The sequence below is a fragment of the Rana temporaria genome, chromosome 3 (genome assembly GCF_905171775.1).
Source record: "Rana temporaria chromosome 3, aRanTem1.1, whole genome shotgun sequence".
Classification (NCBI taxonomy): Eukaryota; Metazoa; Chordata; class Amphibia; order Anura; family Ranidae; genus Rana; species Rana temporaria.
In genome coordinates this window covers 140,049,989-140,063,542 of record NC_053491.1, presented here as the reverse complement: position 1 = coordinate 140,063,542, position 13,554 = coordinate 140,049,989, and the positions used below count along the sequence as shown (strand labels likewise).

Here is a 13,554-nt window from a genome sequence, read left to right as displayed (position 1 = left end):
GCTTACCGGTAACTCTGTTTCTAGGAGTCTTCCAGGACAGCCTCTTGAGACCTTGGGCTCCTCCCTCCGGGACAGGAAACACGTACACCCTTTTCTTTAAAGGGCGGTCCTCTAGATCTCCTCCTCAGTTTGCCCGAGAAATACCAGAAGATCCTGAAAGACATAGTCTACTAACACATCGTTAGATCATTTTATATCTTCACCACAATTACAGTTCCTTAACAGACACCGGGTGGGAAAAAACTCCGGCTGTCCTGGAAGACTCCTAGAAACAGAGTTACCGGTAAGCCTAACTCCGGTCTTTCTCTAGTCGTCTTCCAGGACAGCCTCTTGAGATGACAAGCAAGAACTTACTGGTTTTTAGGGTGGGACTACTGTCTGGAGGACCCTTCGTCCGAAGGCCTGATCCTTGTCTGACAGCAGGTCCAACCGGTAGTGTCTTGCAAAGGTTGAGTAAGATGTCCAGGCTGCCGCCTTACAGATCTCTTCCGGGGACGCTCCTGCTCTTTCTGCCCAGGAAACCGCCACTGCCCGAGTAGAATGTGCTTTAACTGTAGGTGGTTCCCTACCCCCTAACGTATATGCTTCTACAATCAACATCCTGAGCCATCTGGCAATAGAGGATTTTGATGTTCTGTGACCCTTGCGGGCACCTGAGAAGTTAACAAAAAGTGAGTCACATAGTCTAAATTCCTTTGTGACTTCTAAGTAAAATAAAAGACTTCTTTTAACATCCAATAAGGACAAAAATTCCCCTTCATCATTTTCTGAAGAGGAAAGCAGGGTTGGTAGGACAATGTCCTGAGTCCTATGAAAGGTAGAGGCTACCTTGGGTAGGAAGCTAGGATCCGTCCTAAGAATTATCCTATCATCAAATACAGATAGGAAGGGTTCCCTAATAGAGAGGGCCTGAAGATCGCTGACTCTCCTGGCTGAGGCTATAGCCACTAGAAAGACTGTTTTAAGGGTAACATGTTTCAGAGAAGACTCTTCCAGCGGTTCAAATGGTTTGTTAGTAAGAGCCTTTAGTACCAAGGACAGATCCCAAGAGGGACAGGCTCTAATCCTAGTTGGATTAGATCTTGTCAGACTTTTGAAAAAGTTTTTGACGAAGCGATCCTGTTGAAGAGGTACATCCAAAAAAATACTTAAGGCAGCCGCCTGTACTTTGAGAGTGCTGACTGATAAGCCTAAGTCCGCACCTGCCTGCAAAAATTCTAGCACTACTGGGATGCCAGAATGATTCATTCCTTGTTGTATCTTCCAGGAATTGAATTTTTTCCACACCTTAGAGTATATTGCTCTAGTTACCGGTTTGCGACACCCTAAGAGAGTCGTGACCACTTTATCTGAAAAACCCCGTGCTTTCAATAGTTGCTCTTCAGAAACCAGGCAGTTAGTTTCAGGTTCTTTATCTGAGGATGAAGGACTGGACCTATAGACAGTAGATCTACTTTCTCTGGAAGTGTCCAAGGTGGATACAGGGCCAGCCTCCACAGGCTGGCGAACCATGGCCTCTTGGGCCAGAAAGGCGTGATCAGAATCAGATCCGCGGGTTCCCTGAGAAATTTTTGAATTACCCTGGGAATCAACCTCACTGGAGGGAATGCGTATGCCAGGCTGAAATGCCAAGGATGTGAAAAGGCATCTATCCCCTTCGCTTTGTCTTGTGGGTGAATGGAAAAAAATGTTGTAACCTTCCTGTTCTCCTTTGCTGCGAACAGGTCCACCTCTGGTAGTCCCCAGAGTGAGACTATCTGGTAGAAAGTCTCCTGGTCTAGAGACCACTCGTCCTGACATACTACCTGTCTGCTGAGGAAATCTGCCAGGGTATTCAGTGAGCCCTTTAGGTGGACAGCTGAAAGGTGTACCAGATTTTTCTCTGCCCAGATCAAGATCTGTGTAGCTGTTGCCTGTAGGGCTGGGCTCCTTGTGCCTCCTTGCTTGTTTATATAAGCTACTGTGGCAGCGTTGTCCGTCCTGATTTGTAGATGCTGACCCACTAGATAGCACTTGAAGCCCTGAATGGCTTTTAGAACGGCTAACAGTTCTTTTTGGTTTGATGACCGAAGAACCTCCGAGGACGACCACTGACCCTGGGTCCAAACTTCTCCCAGGTGGGCGCCCCAACCCCCCCTGCTGGCATCGGTGGTCATTACCAGAGCCACTGGCGGATCCCAGAGAAGCCCCTTGTCCAGGTTTTCTCTGGCTCTCCACCACCATAGGTTTCTTTGAATGCTCTTTGGGATAGGTATTGTGAGGTCCAAATCCTCCTTCCTGCCACTCCAAAGTTTGAGCATATGTGCCTGGAGAGGACGCGAATGAAATCTGGCCCAGGGTACCGCCGGAAAACAGGCCGACATCAGACCCAGAACTCGCATAACTTGCCTTATGCTGATCTCCTGATTCGTCTGGAGAAAAGCGACCGCCTGATCCAGTTTGAGAATTTTTTCCTGGGGAAGGAAAATCTTCTTTTCTACTGAGGATATTCTGTATCCCAGGTACATCACCTCCTGTGATGGTATCATCTGCGATTTTTCTTCGTTGACCAGCCAACCCAGGGAACGCAGGAAAGACAGGGCTACCTTCAGGTCGCTCTCTAACTGATGACCAGACGGGGCTATGAACAACAGATCGTCTAGGTAAGGCACTATTGTTACTCCTTGGAGTCTCAGTGGTGCCAGGGCTTCTGCTAGGACTTTGGTAAAAATCCTTGGCGAGGAAGACAGGCCAAAGGGGAGGGCCCTGAATTGCAGATGTTTGGTAGCAGAACCTAGTCTTACCGCTAGACGCAGGAATTTTTGGCATTCCTGACGGATCGGAATGTGTAAATATGCGTCCCGTAAGTCCACGGTGGCCATATAACACTTTGGGAAGATCAGACTGGTGACTGAAAATATCGATTCCATTCTGAACCGTTTGTACCGGACCCACTTGTTGAGGGGACGAAGGTTTAAAATCAGTCTGTACTTTCCTGAGGGCTTTTTCACCACGAAGACATGTGAATACACCCCTTGACCTTCCTCCTCCTGGGGAACTTCCAACAGAACCCTCTGATCCAACAGGTCCCCTAAAAGGAGACCCAGGGCCTCTGCCTTCTCCCGGTCTCTGGGAGGTTGAGTGACCAAAAATATTGGGGGAGGGGGAGCTGAGAATTCCAGCCTGTAGCCGTTTTCTATGAGGTCGTGTACAAACGGACTGACTGTTAATTCTGTCCATTGTGAGAGGAACTCCCCCAATCTTCCTCCCACAGGGACCTGAGTGTCACTGGGTTTTGGGGGGAACCTGAGGAGGGTTAAACAAGATTCCTCCTCTTCCACGTCCCTTTTGGCCCACCCAATGTTTTTTAGGATGTGAATCCCGGTCTTTCTGGTTTTGCCTAAACCCTCGAAAAAAGCGTTTATTTTCTTTCTTTTTTCTTTCCGGGAAGGCTTTCTTTTTATCTTGTGTCCTTTCTAGTGCCTCCTGGAGACCCGGACCAAATAAGTGATCGCCAGAAAAAGGTAAGCCGCAGAGTTTTAATTTTGATGCGGCGTCACCCGTCCATGTCTTTAACCAGACCGACCTTCTGGCTGCGTTGACCAACGCTGCGGATCTGGCTGCAAGCTTCACCGATTCTGAGGAAGCATCGGCTAGGAAGCCAGCCGCCTTCAAGAGTAACGGGAAAGATTTTAAGATCTGCTGCCTGGATGTACCAGCAGTGATATGCGCTTGGAGTTGATTAAGCCAACACTCCAAGTTCCTGGCTACGCAGGTAGCCGCCAACGCTGGTTTAAGTGCAATAGTGGAAGCATCCCATGCCCTTTTTAAAATGATGTCACCCCTTTTATCCATCGGATCTTTAAGTGTTCCAAGGTCATCGAAGGCCAGGTCAGTTCTTTTTGATACCCTGGCCAGAGGTGCATCTAGCTTTGGAACTTTGTTCCATGGGAGCGTAGTATCTTCCTCAAAAGGATATCTACGCTTTAGGTTCCCTGCAAAAAAAGGTCTTTTTTCTGGTTGCTCCCACTCCAACAAGATCGTTTCCACCAACGACTTATGAACAGGAAAACACCTGGTCTTTACAGCACTACCTTGATAAAGTTGGTCGTGCTTAGATAGCTGGACCTGTTCCTCTCGGATCTCTAGGGTTTCATATATTGCTTTAAGCAAGTCTCCCACATCTTCTAGAGACAGTCTATATCTAGTCCCCCTGGAAGAGTCTTCTTCTTCTAGCTCAGAGCCAGAAGCTGAATCTACCTGAGAGGAAGCCTGGGACCGAGTGGACCCTCCTGCTTCCTCCTCCTCATGCTCATCCCCTTCGACCGGAGTTGCCAAGGACGGGGCACTAGGGGTCCTATATACCGGGGACGGCATCTGCATCCTATCCATCATTCCCCGGAAAGATTTGAAAGTGGATGCTAGCTCATCTTTTACAGATAAGACTTTTTGGCATTCTGCCACAGAGTCATCTTTGACCAGACTGGAGATGCACTCTACACATAGAGGCTTTTTCCAGCTGGAACCCAATTTTTCCCCACATACAGCGCACTTTCTTTTAGGGGCTTGTGCTGGCGTTTTGTCCTGAGATTTGACCTAAAATCAAACACAAACACCATTTTTAGTATAAAAGACAATGCCCCCTGACAACCACCCGTGTGCCAGAAAAGGTAAGTGCTGGGGAGCCCTCCACCACAGGCCCTGCCCAGGGAGGGAGAAAAGGTCCTGAGATAATTCAGACCATGTCCCCCAAGGTAAGTGAAGAGTCAGCCTAGCCCCCCTTACCTGGGAGACGCCGGAGCCGGTGGACCCGGAGTCTGTGGCCTGCCTCGCTTCCTCCATCGGTCCTGTGTCCTTAAACAGCCCGGCTGCGTATGGAACACACCGCTCCGTGTGCCTTCCTTCCACTGCCGCGCTTAAGTCGAATGGGACTAGGTTTCGACAGCGCCCCTTGACGCCGTTCCGGTGACGCACTTCCGCCTTGTGGAACGCATCCGTCCCGCCCCTCAGCGCCGCTCCGGAAGAGGATCTGCAGTGCAGAGCAGCATGGCCAGCCAGCGTCTCTCGCCGCCGCCATAGCTGATGTACCGCGCTGTGCCCTGAGAAGGAGACCAACGCAACAGGTACTGGGTACTGCGGGGGGGGATGCCGACATCAAGGGTTCCCACTCTCTCTGAGCTTTAGACAGCAGTGAAAAAAAAAACGGTGACCTTTCTCTTCCTAGCAGGAGCAGAGGGGTACCAGGCAGAGAGGGAATCCAGCATTTTAAAAGTCCCTTAAAAAACGTGCTCCTTCCCTTCTGGCAGGAAACACAATAACTGAGGAGGAGATCTAGAGGACCGCCCTTTAAAGAAAAGGGTGTACGTGTTTCCTGTCCCGGAGGGAGGAGCCCAAGGTCTCAAGAGGCTGTCCTGGAAGACGACTAGAGAAAATAATGCTCTATGCAGATGACACTATGTTGCTGCTCGGGGACACGTCGGGTTCCCTGGGGGAGGCCATGTCAGTGATTCAAAGGTTTGGATCGTTCTCTGGCCTGAAAATCAATTGGACCAAGTCGGCAATTATGAGGCTAGACTCCACGGCACCAGAGGGCCCCGAGCTGCAGAATATTCCCGTATCAGTGAAATTTAAGTACTTGGGTATATGGGTTACACCGCAACCACGCGATTATATCACTTTAAACCTATCCCCCTTACTGAACCGGATTAGAGACAAGGCGAAAATATGGTCAAAACTGAAAATGTCCCTGGTGGGTAGGGTAAATCTTATAAAAATGATCTTTATGCCGCAACTCCTGTATGTCCTTCATAATACCCCGATGGTAATCCCACTGAAATACTTTAGGATAATTAATTCCCTATTCAGGGCCTTTATTTGGCTTAACAAATCCCCTAGAATCAAACTAGAACAGTTACAAAAGCCCAAGGAGCTGGGGGGGCTCGCCCTCCCTAATCCGTGGCTTTACTATCTAGCCGCCCAATTACAGCATATCGCCCGGTGGGTGTCGGAAGGACTTGGGGGGGATCCTATGAAAGCTTTGTTAAGATACACCACAGGCGCAGACACAGTAATTATGGGCCTCGAAGCGTTACAATTTGCCAAATCCAACAAGCGCTTTCCCACGTATGCGTTGATTCAAAAAATCTGGAACAAGGCACGCCAGCTTCAGGATGTGGAGGGTTTCACAAGACACGGCCCAATATGGAAAAACCAGTATTATGGGGAATTGGCTCAGTTGACATGTGAGGAGAGATGGAGAAGATATGGGGTGACACATTTGGTACATATTTTCTCGGGTGGCAAGCTGCACTCCTTTACAGAACTGCAAGAGAGATTCAGTCTCCCTCAGTCCATGTACTTTTATTATTTGCAGCCGAGGCATGCTATTAGGGCCCAGGCGGGAGATAATCCATGGATTCTCTCCTCAGCCCCGATTTTCCAATACATGTCGGGAGTGAAAAGTTTTAGGGGCTTCATTTCAGAATCGTACTCCATGTTGCTCTCTTCGTTTCTGCCGGGATTCCCGACAAAAGTACTGTCTTCCTGGGAGAGGGACGTGGGGACCTTTGAGGATGATCAGTGGGAGGGAGCTTTGCAGGCAGTGCAAGGGTGCTCACTTAACACTGCACAACGTCTATCTCAACTGTATATTCTGATGAGGGTACATTACACGCCTGAAAGACTGTTTAGAATGGGATTGGGGGAAGATGATATCTGTCCTAGGTGCGCACGAGACCGTGGGGACCTCATTCATTTGATGTGGAGGTGCCCCAAATTACACCTGTACTGGAGTGGGGTTCTCAACACTCTGTCCACGGCGTTTTCGGCCACGATCCCCCAGGACCCGAAGGTCTGTGTCCTGGGCGTCTTGGACGATATAACGCTTGAGGACAACCCTAAGCAGGCCGTCGGCAGGGCCCTCTTTCAGGCCCGAAAGCTTATCCTTCGTCATTGGAAGGCGACTGAGCCTCCCAGGGTCAACGAATGGATAACACAGATGGGAGTTACGCTGCGCATGGAGAAATATATTTATCAGCACAGGGGCCGACGGGGGAAGTTTGATCTTCTGTGGGCGCCATGGTTGGATACCCCTGGGTTGGCTCCTCTGGAACTGGTCCTGGAGAGACTATTAGTTTAGATGCGGGCGTGGGAGGTGGAAGCACAGTTCCGGGGTGATGGATGGAGCACAGTTGCGCCTGGTGGGAAATGTGTAAAATGATGTCAACTGTACTGAATGCAGGAGAGACCTTTTTGGTTAGTTATATACTGTGTTAATATTTTCTGGAATGACTGATACAGTTCGGTAAAGTACAATGTATCTGTGATTGTTGTCAGATGTGTCAATAAACATTCTTTTTGAGAAAAAAAAAAAAAAAATAACAGTAACAGTAGGTTTATCCTTAGGAAATGTTTCCAGTGGAACCAAGAAATAATAAAAAGGATGTACATATTACCTCAATGGCAACATCGGCTTCCTTATTTTTATAGAGCTGAAGATCTTCTAAACGCTTCTTGTCTTCAGCTGAAAGAACAGTGAATATCTCCTCTTTTGGATCCTATGATGAAGCAGTGTATGATTAAAATATACTACACAGTAAATAAAGAATTATTGGAAGTATTATACATACATTCACCTCAACATCTGCTGGGACTGACAAGTCATTTAGATATATGATCTTTCCATCCTTTCCTATTTCATGGACAACAAAGTCAGAATACCTAATGAGAAAACAAAATAATTTTTGTTAGCATGAATGAAAAGAAAATAGTTTTTCTGAATCCAAGTAATATTTCTGTTATGAACATTTTTCGCAATGAGATAGAGACTGTGAAAAAAGCAGGTTATAACCCTCCCCTGCTCTATCCAGAATGAAAAAATAAAAAGAATAAAAAAAAAAGTTTGCCTATAGTTCTACTTTAAAGGCCAATTGGAAAAATTATATGGGCTGTCATTTTCAGAGCTATAGGCAGTGTATGAACTTCGACTGTACCGATCAACACACCTTAAAGCGGGAGTTCACCGTAAAAATATTTACCCTTAGATTGATGCTCATTTTGTCTAGGGGAATCGGCTAGTTTTTTTAAAATCGAACCTGTACTTACCGTTTTAGAGAGCGATCTTCTCCGCCGCTTCCGGGTATGGTGTTCGGGACTGGGCATTCCTATTTTGATTGACAGTCTTCCGAAAGGCTTCCGACGGTCGCATCCATCTCGTCACGAGTAGCCGAAAGAAGCCGACCGTCGGTGCGGCTCTATACGGCGCCTGCGCACTGAGGCTCGGCTACTTTTGGAAAATCGTGACGCGATGGATGCGACCATCGGCAGCCTTTCGGAAGACTGTCAATCAAAATAGGAACGCCTTGTCCCGCAGCCCATACCCGGAAGCGGCGGAGAAGATCGCTCTCTAAAAAGGTAACTACAGCTTCGATTTTAAAAAAACTAGCCGATTCCCCTAGACAAAATGAGCATGAATCCAAGGTTAAAAATTGCAATTGCCGCGTGAACCTCCACTTTAAGTTTATTCAAATTACAAGGTCGTCTAACGTGATGGCAGCTGGGACATTTTTTTTTTCAATCAGATTCCTGTGAATGAATGACGCAGCTGTGTGGGCAGAGGACCCCTGATGTCTCATTTAAGAGAACCTGTCTATTCGTCCCCTGTGTGATGGGGGGGGTAACTACAAGTCTCAGGTCTTGTGTTTTCTCTGTACCCACAGGTTCTACATTCAGTTTTCATCCAGGTCTCTGTGCCATTTGCAAGGGCCTCCCTGTTCAACTGTTCCCACGGGCCTCTGGGAAGGTCAGGCAGCACCAGGACAGGGACTACTGGGAGGACCTTCCCAAGGGACTCCTTCCTTCAGCATGAGGTTTTGCCCTCAGTGGGGGTAAGAAACCATCCCCCCCAGCTACTGGCTTCTCTGGATAGAATCCCCCTCGCTACTGCAAGGTTAAGGAGCAAAATGTGCGTTCGCTTTTCCTCCCCCAGGCGCAAGCTTCCAACTGCTGCGTTTGCTGGTGGACCAAGATGATGGCAGCTTGCTCCCAGGATGCTCATTGCATCATTTGCAGCTTTCATGTCACTTCCAGCGATGCACTTCCCACTGGCGCCATCTTGGTGAAGTGAGTGAGCGGACTTGTGGCATGGTCATGGGACGTTACCTCAAAGAACAAGCTTTGCAGCATTCTCTTGACATGAAAGCTCCTCTTTGGACCGGATCTAGAATCTGTACTCAACAGGTAGGCAGACAGGAAGAAAGGTTTTCTTCCAGGAAGAAGCAAAGCAGAACACCTTTTCAACAGCAAAGAAGGGGTAACAAACAAGTAAGCTGAAGCATAAAAATAACTTGTCCTTTCAGAAAAGAAAGAACATTGAAGACTACAGTCTTAAGCCTTCTGCCTCCAACACCAAGAAACAACGACAACCAACAGGATAGGGGCAGGCTAGAATCATTTGTAATCCCATTGCGGAACATAACGACAAATACATTTCTCCTTCACACATTAGAAGCAGGTAATGCCATAGAATTTTCAAGCACCCCACAAAGCAGGTACTTGGTCACAACACTTTCCAAAGACAAAGAATGGGCGGAAGGTCTGCTGTCCTCAATTTAAGAACGTAATTTCAATAGTTATCTCCTCCCCCCCCCCACAGCGAAGGTGAACAAGGTTTTTACTTTCACATTGCAGTCCACCTGTATGCAATTTAATCTCAAGCCCTTAGAAGGTTTGTTAGGAGAACCTTAGTGAACAAACATCATCATGACGGCAAAGAACACACCAGAAAGGTCAGGGATAAAAGTAGTGGAGAAGTTTAAAGAAGTGTTAGGTTATAAAACCGGGCAAGGAGAGCATAATCCGAGAACCAGCCAAGGGCCCATGGCAACTCTGGAGGAGCTGTAGAGATCCACAGCTTTTAGTCAACTTTTGGACAACTATTAGTCATGCACGCCACAAACCTGGCCTATGGAAGACTAATAGGAAGAAAGCCATTGCTGAAAGAAAGCAATAAGAAGTCCAGTTTGTGTGAAGCCATGTGGGGCCAATGGTTCCCAACCCTGTCCTCAAGTACCCCCAACAAGCCATGTTTTGGAAATTTCTCTTAGATAAAATAGCTATCCAAAAAACCAAGCCATTGACTCCGATTTAAAGCACCTGTGCAAGATAAAGGAAAATCTGCAAACTTGGCCTGTTGGGGATACTTGAGGACAGGCTTGAGAACCACTGATGTGGGGGACACAGCAAACATGTGGATGCTCTGGTCAGATGAGACCAAAATTGAACTTTTTTGCCTAAAAGCCAAAAACACCATGTGTGGCGGAAAACACTGCACATCACCCCCCCACCGTGAAACATGGTGGGGGGGTCAGAGTTGATGGGAAGATGGATATATACAGAGCAATCTTAGAAGAAAACCTGTTGGAGTCTGGGGCAAGATGTTCACCTTCCAGCAAGACAACAACCTTAAAAATACAGTCAGAGCTACAATTGAATGTTCAGATCAAAGCATATTCATGTGTTAGAATGACCCAGTCCAAGTCCAGACATAAATTTAATTGAGAATCTGGAGGCAAGACTTGAAAATTACTGTTCCCAGATCCTCTCTCTTTCTTTTCCCTTTCTTTCTCTGCTGTTTCTTTGCTCCCTTATTTATCTTCCTTTCCCTCCTCCTATCTACACCTTACTCGCTCTGAGATTCTGTGAGGAAAAGCGAAAAAGAAGTGGAGAGGTCCTATATTGCCAGTCGTCCTTTCTAAATTGGTAACTCTTACCCTAGATGATATTGTACAGTTGTGCAAAGATCCATTTATGTTTAATGTCCTGCTGATGCACTTGTACCCTGCTCTGTGTGACTATACTGACTGTAATGTGGAGACCTCTCCTTGGTGTTACTCAATAAAACGTATATTTGGAAAAAAAAAAAAAATTCCATCCACAATTATGTGCCACTCTGTGTTGGTCCATCACATAAAATCCCAATAAAATTTATGATTTTAGTTGCAACATGGCAACATTTCGAGGGGCATGAATGCCTTATCAAGGCACTGTATACTCAACAGGACAATACAATACAAATAATTCCAGATGGAATCCATTTACTCCATAGGAAACACACTGCCTCCAGGAGTATTCATGGGGATAGTAGACCTGCAGGATGCCTACCTGCATATACAGCTAAAAGGAAAACCATCACCAATACCTGAGATTTGCAATCTAGGAGCCAAAGGCTGCACTTAGAAGAGAAAAGGGGAGGGGGAGAATAGCGCCAGGAGCCCAAATGGTGTAGTATGTCAATTTATTATAAAGTAAAAACATATGAGAATGCGATCACATGCTGCAGAGATACATAGGCATGTCTGGATGGTGTCAGATCCCTCATCCAAGTGGATGGATAGCTGCGGTGGTTGACTGGAGGATACAATGAGCAGCTTGGGGAGTAGACCTGAAGCAAAGGTGCGCCACTGACAGATGGACTGAAATGCAGCTGGGAGTCCGAGCTGAGATCCTGAATGAGCGATGCCTGGAGTAGAGCCACGGTTCCAGAGGATTTTGTTGCTATATGATCCAGGGACCAGAGGTAACCAGCAGCAGCCGCCATGTGTAGTGAGAGACAAGACAGCCCTGTTTAAGCATTAGAAGTGTGCGATTCAAGGTATGCATGGAACGAGTTTCGCAAAAAACAATCGCTTCCTTCGTCAGCCTCTAGCCATAAAACTTTTTTTTATTTGTCCTAGGCTCACAGCTGCGAGCCAGCTATACAATAGTCACACAATTTGGATCAGAATTGAGCACCTAGGACAAATATCTTTGTTTGTTCAAAGGCTACACTTCACCTACAATACACAGCGCTAGCCTCAAGAATTATTTTCATCTCCCGGGTTCTTTACAAAAATTCTGGCAGAAGCTCTAAAGCAGTTAGGCCTGGAAGGTAATATAAGTAATAACATATTTGGACAATCTCCTCTTTGACAACACAGCAGAAGCACTGATAAAAAAAAAAGACTTAGTTAGACTTACCGGTGACGGTATTTCTAAGAGCCTTTCAGGACAACCTTGGAGAGAGCGCAGCTCCGCCTCTTCATTAGGAAACACATGCTAATCTTTAAAAGCCCTCCTCTTCCACCATGGCCTCAGTTATTGTGGTCCGACTCTCTGGAAGACACAGCACAGAAAACCACAACACCATGATAGATTTTATAACTTATTACTTTAACATTTAGGCTGCATTCACACCTAAGCGACAGCCGCGTACGCGTGTAGCGGCAGATTTGCCGCGATTACAAATGTTTCTTTTTTTTTTTTCTAAAGTATTCCCATTGCTGTCTATGGGAAAACGCGCCTGTCGCGTGAAAAAAAGGGTCCGGGACTTTTTTTCAGGCGACAGGCGTTGCGCGTCTATGAGATGTGAACCATCTCCATAGACGGCAATGGGAATTCTCCCCTCAAGCGGCAGAAGCGTCCCGCGTCGGGCGTTTTGTCGCTTAGGTGTGAATGCAGCCTTAGGGAGGGAAACAGCGGTTGTCCTGAAAGGCTCTTAGAAATACCGTCACCGGTAAGTCTAACTAAGTCTTTCTCCAGTCGCCTTTCTGGACAACCTTGGAGAGGATAAACAAGTAACTTACCCTAGGGTGGGACTACTGCTTGCAGAACCTTTCTGCCAAAGGCTTGGTCTGCGGCAGACAATAGATCCAACCTGTAGTGCCTTAGGAACGTTGAGTAGTTGCTCCAAGTGGCGGCCTTGCAGATCTGCTCAGGTGTAGCGCCGGCTCTTTCGGCCCAGGAGACTGCAGTTGACCTTGTTGAGTGTGCCACAATACCTGAGGGAGGCACGACTCCTTTGGCTTTATAGGCTTCTGAAATAGCAAGTTTAAGCCATTTGGCTAAAGTACTTTTGGATGCTTTTTCCCCCTTGCGGGGACCTGAGAAAGCTACAAAGAGAGCATTTGACTTTCTGAAATCTCTGGTGACTCAAAGAAACTGTAAAAGACACCTTTTCACGTCTAGTGTATGGAACGCTTCTTCTCCAGCATTAGAAGGGTTTAAAGCAAAAGTGGGTAACACTATTTCCTGTGACCGGTGAAATTTTGATGATACTTTCGGAAGAAATGAAGGATCCGTTTGAAGGATCACTCGGTCTGGAAAAATTCTTAGGAAGGGTTCAGTGATGGCCAGAGCTTGGAGCTCACTGATTCGTCTTGCTGACGTAATAGCCACCAAAAAAACTGTTTTGAGGATTAAGTTTTTCAAAGAAATATTCTCCAATGGTTCGAACGGAACTCCCGTCAAACCTTGTAGTACAACCGATAAGTCCCAACTGGGAAAACTTTTGAGGATCACTGGCCTATTTCGAGCTAGTGCCCTAAAAAACCTGGAAATTAAAGGTTCTCTGGACAGAGTTTTTTCTAAGTAAACAGAAAGAGCTGCTACCTGTGTCTTTAAGGTACTGGCTGCAAGTCCTTTTTCCATTCCTTCATGGAGAAATTCTAGCACTGAGACCACACTCTTAGTTTGAAAGGTCTTGGAAGAACACCATGAGTTATACTTCTTCCACACTTTAAGATAAATTGATCTTGTTAC

General features: G+C 46.8%; 1 protein-coding gene across 4 annotated transcripts in view; it reads right to left on the bottom strand.

The window, feature by feature from the left end:
• The window catches only part of PUS7 (pseudouridine synthase 7), a 92,500-nt gene that overhangs the window by 62,858 nt on the left and 16,088 nt on the right, over positions 1 to 13,554 (bottom strand). For 2 of the 4 annotated variants that reach the window (XM_040343516.1, XM_040343517.1), the window contains exons 3-4: positions 7,608 to 7,698; positions 7,434 to 7,535 (exon numbers count right to left, since the gene is read on the bottom strand). In XM_040343516.1, coding sequence (XP_040199450.1) covers positions 7,434 to 7,535; positions 7,608 to 7,698 — 193 coding nt within the window. The remainder of the gene's footprint in view (positions 1 to 7,433; positions 7,536 to 7,607; positions 7,699 to 13,554) is intronic. The other 2 variants (XM_040343519.1, XM_040343518.1) reach the window with 1 other exon arrangement.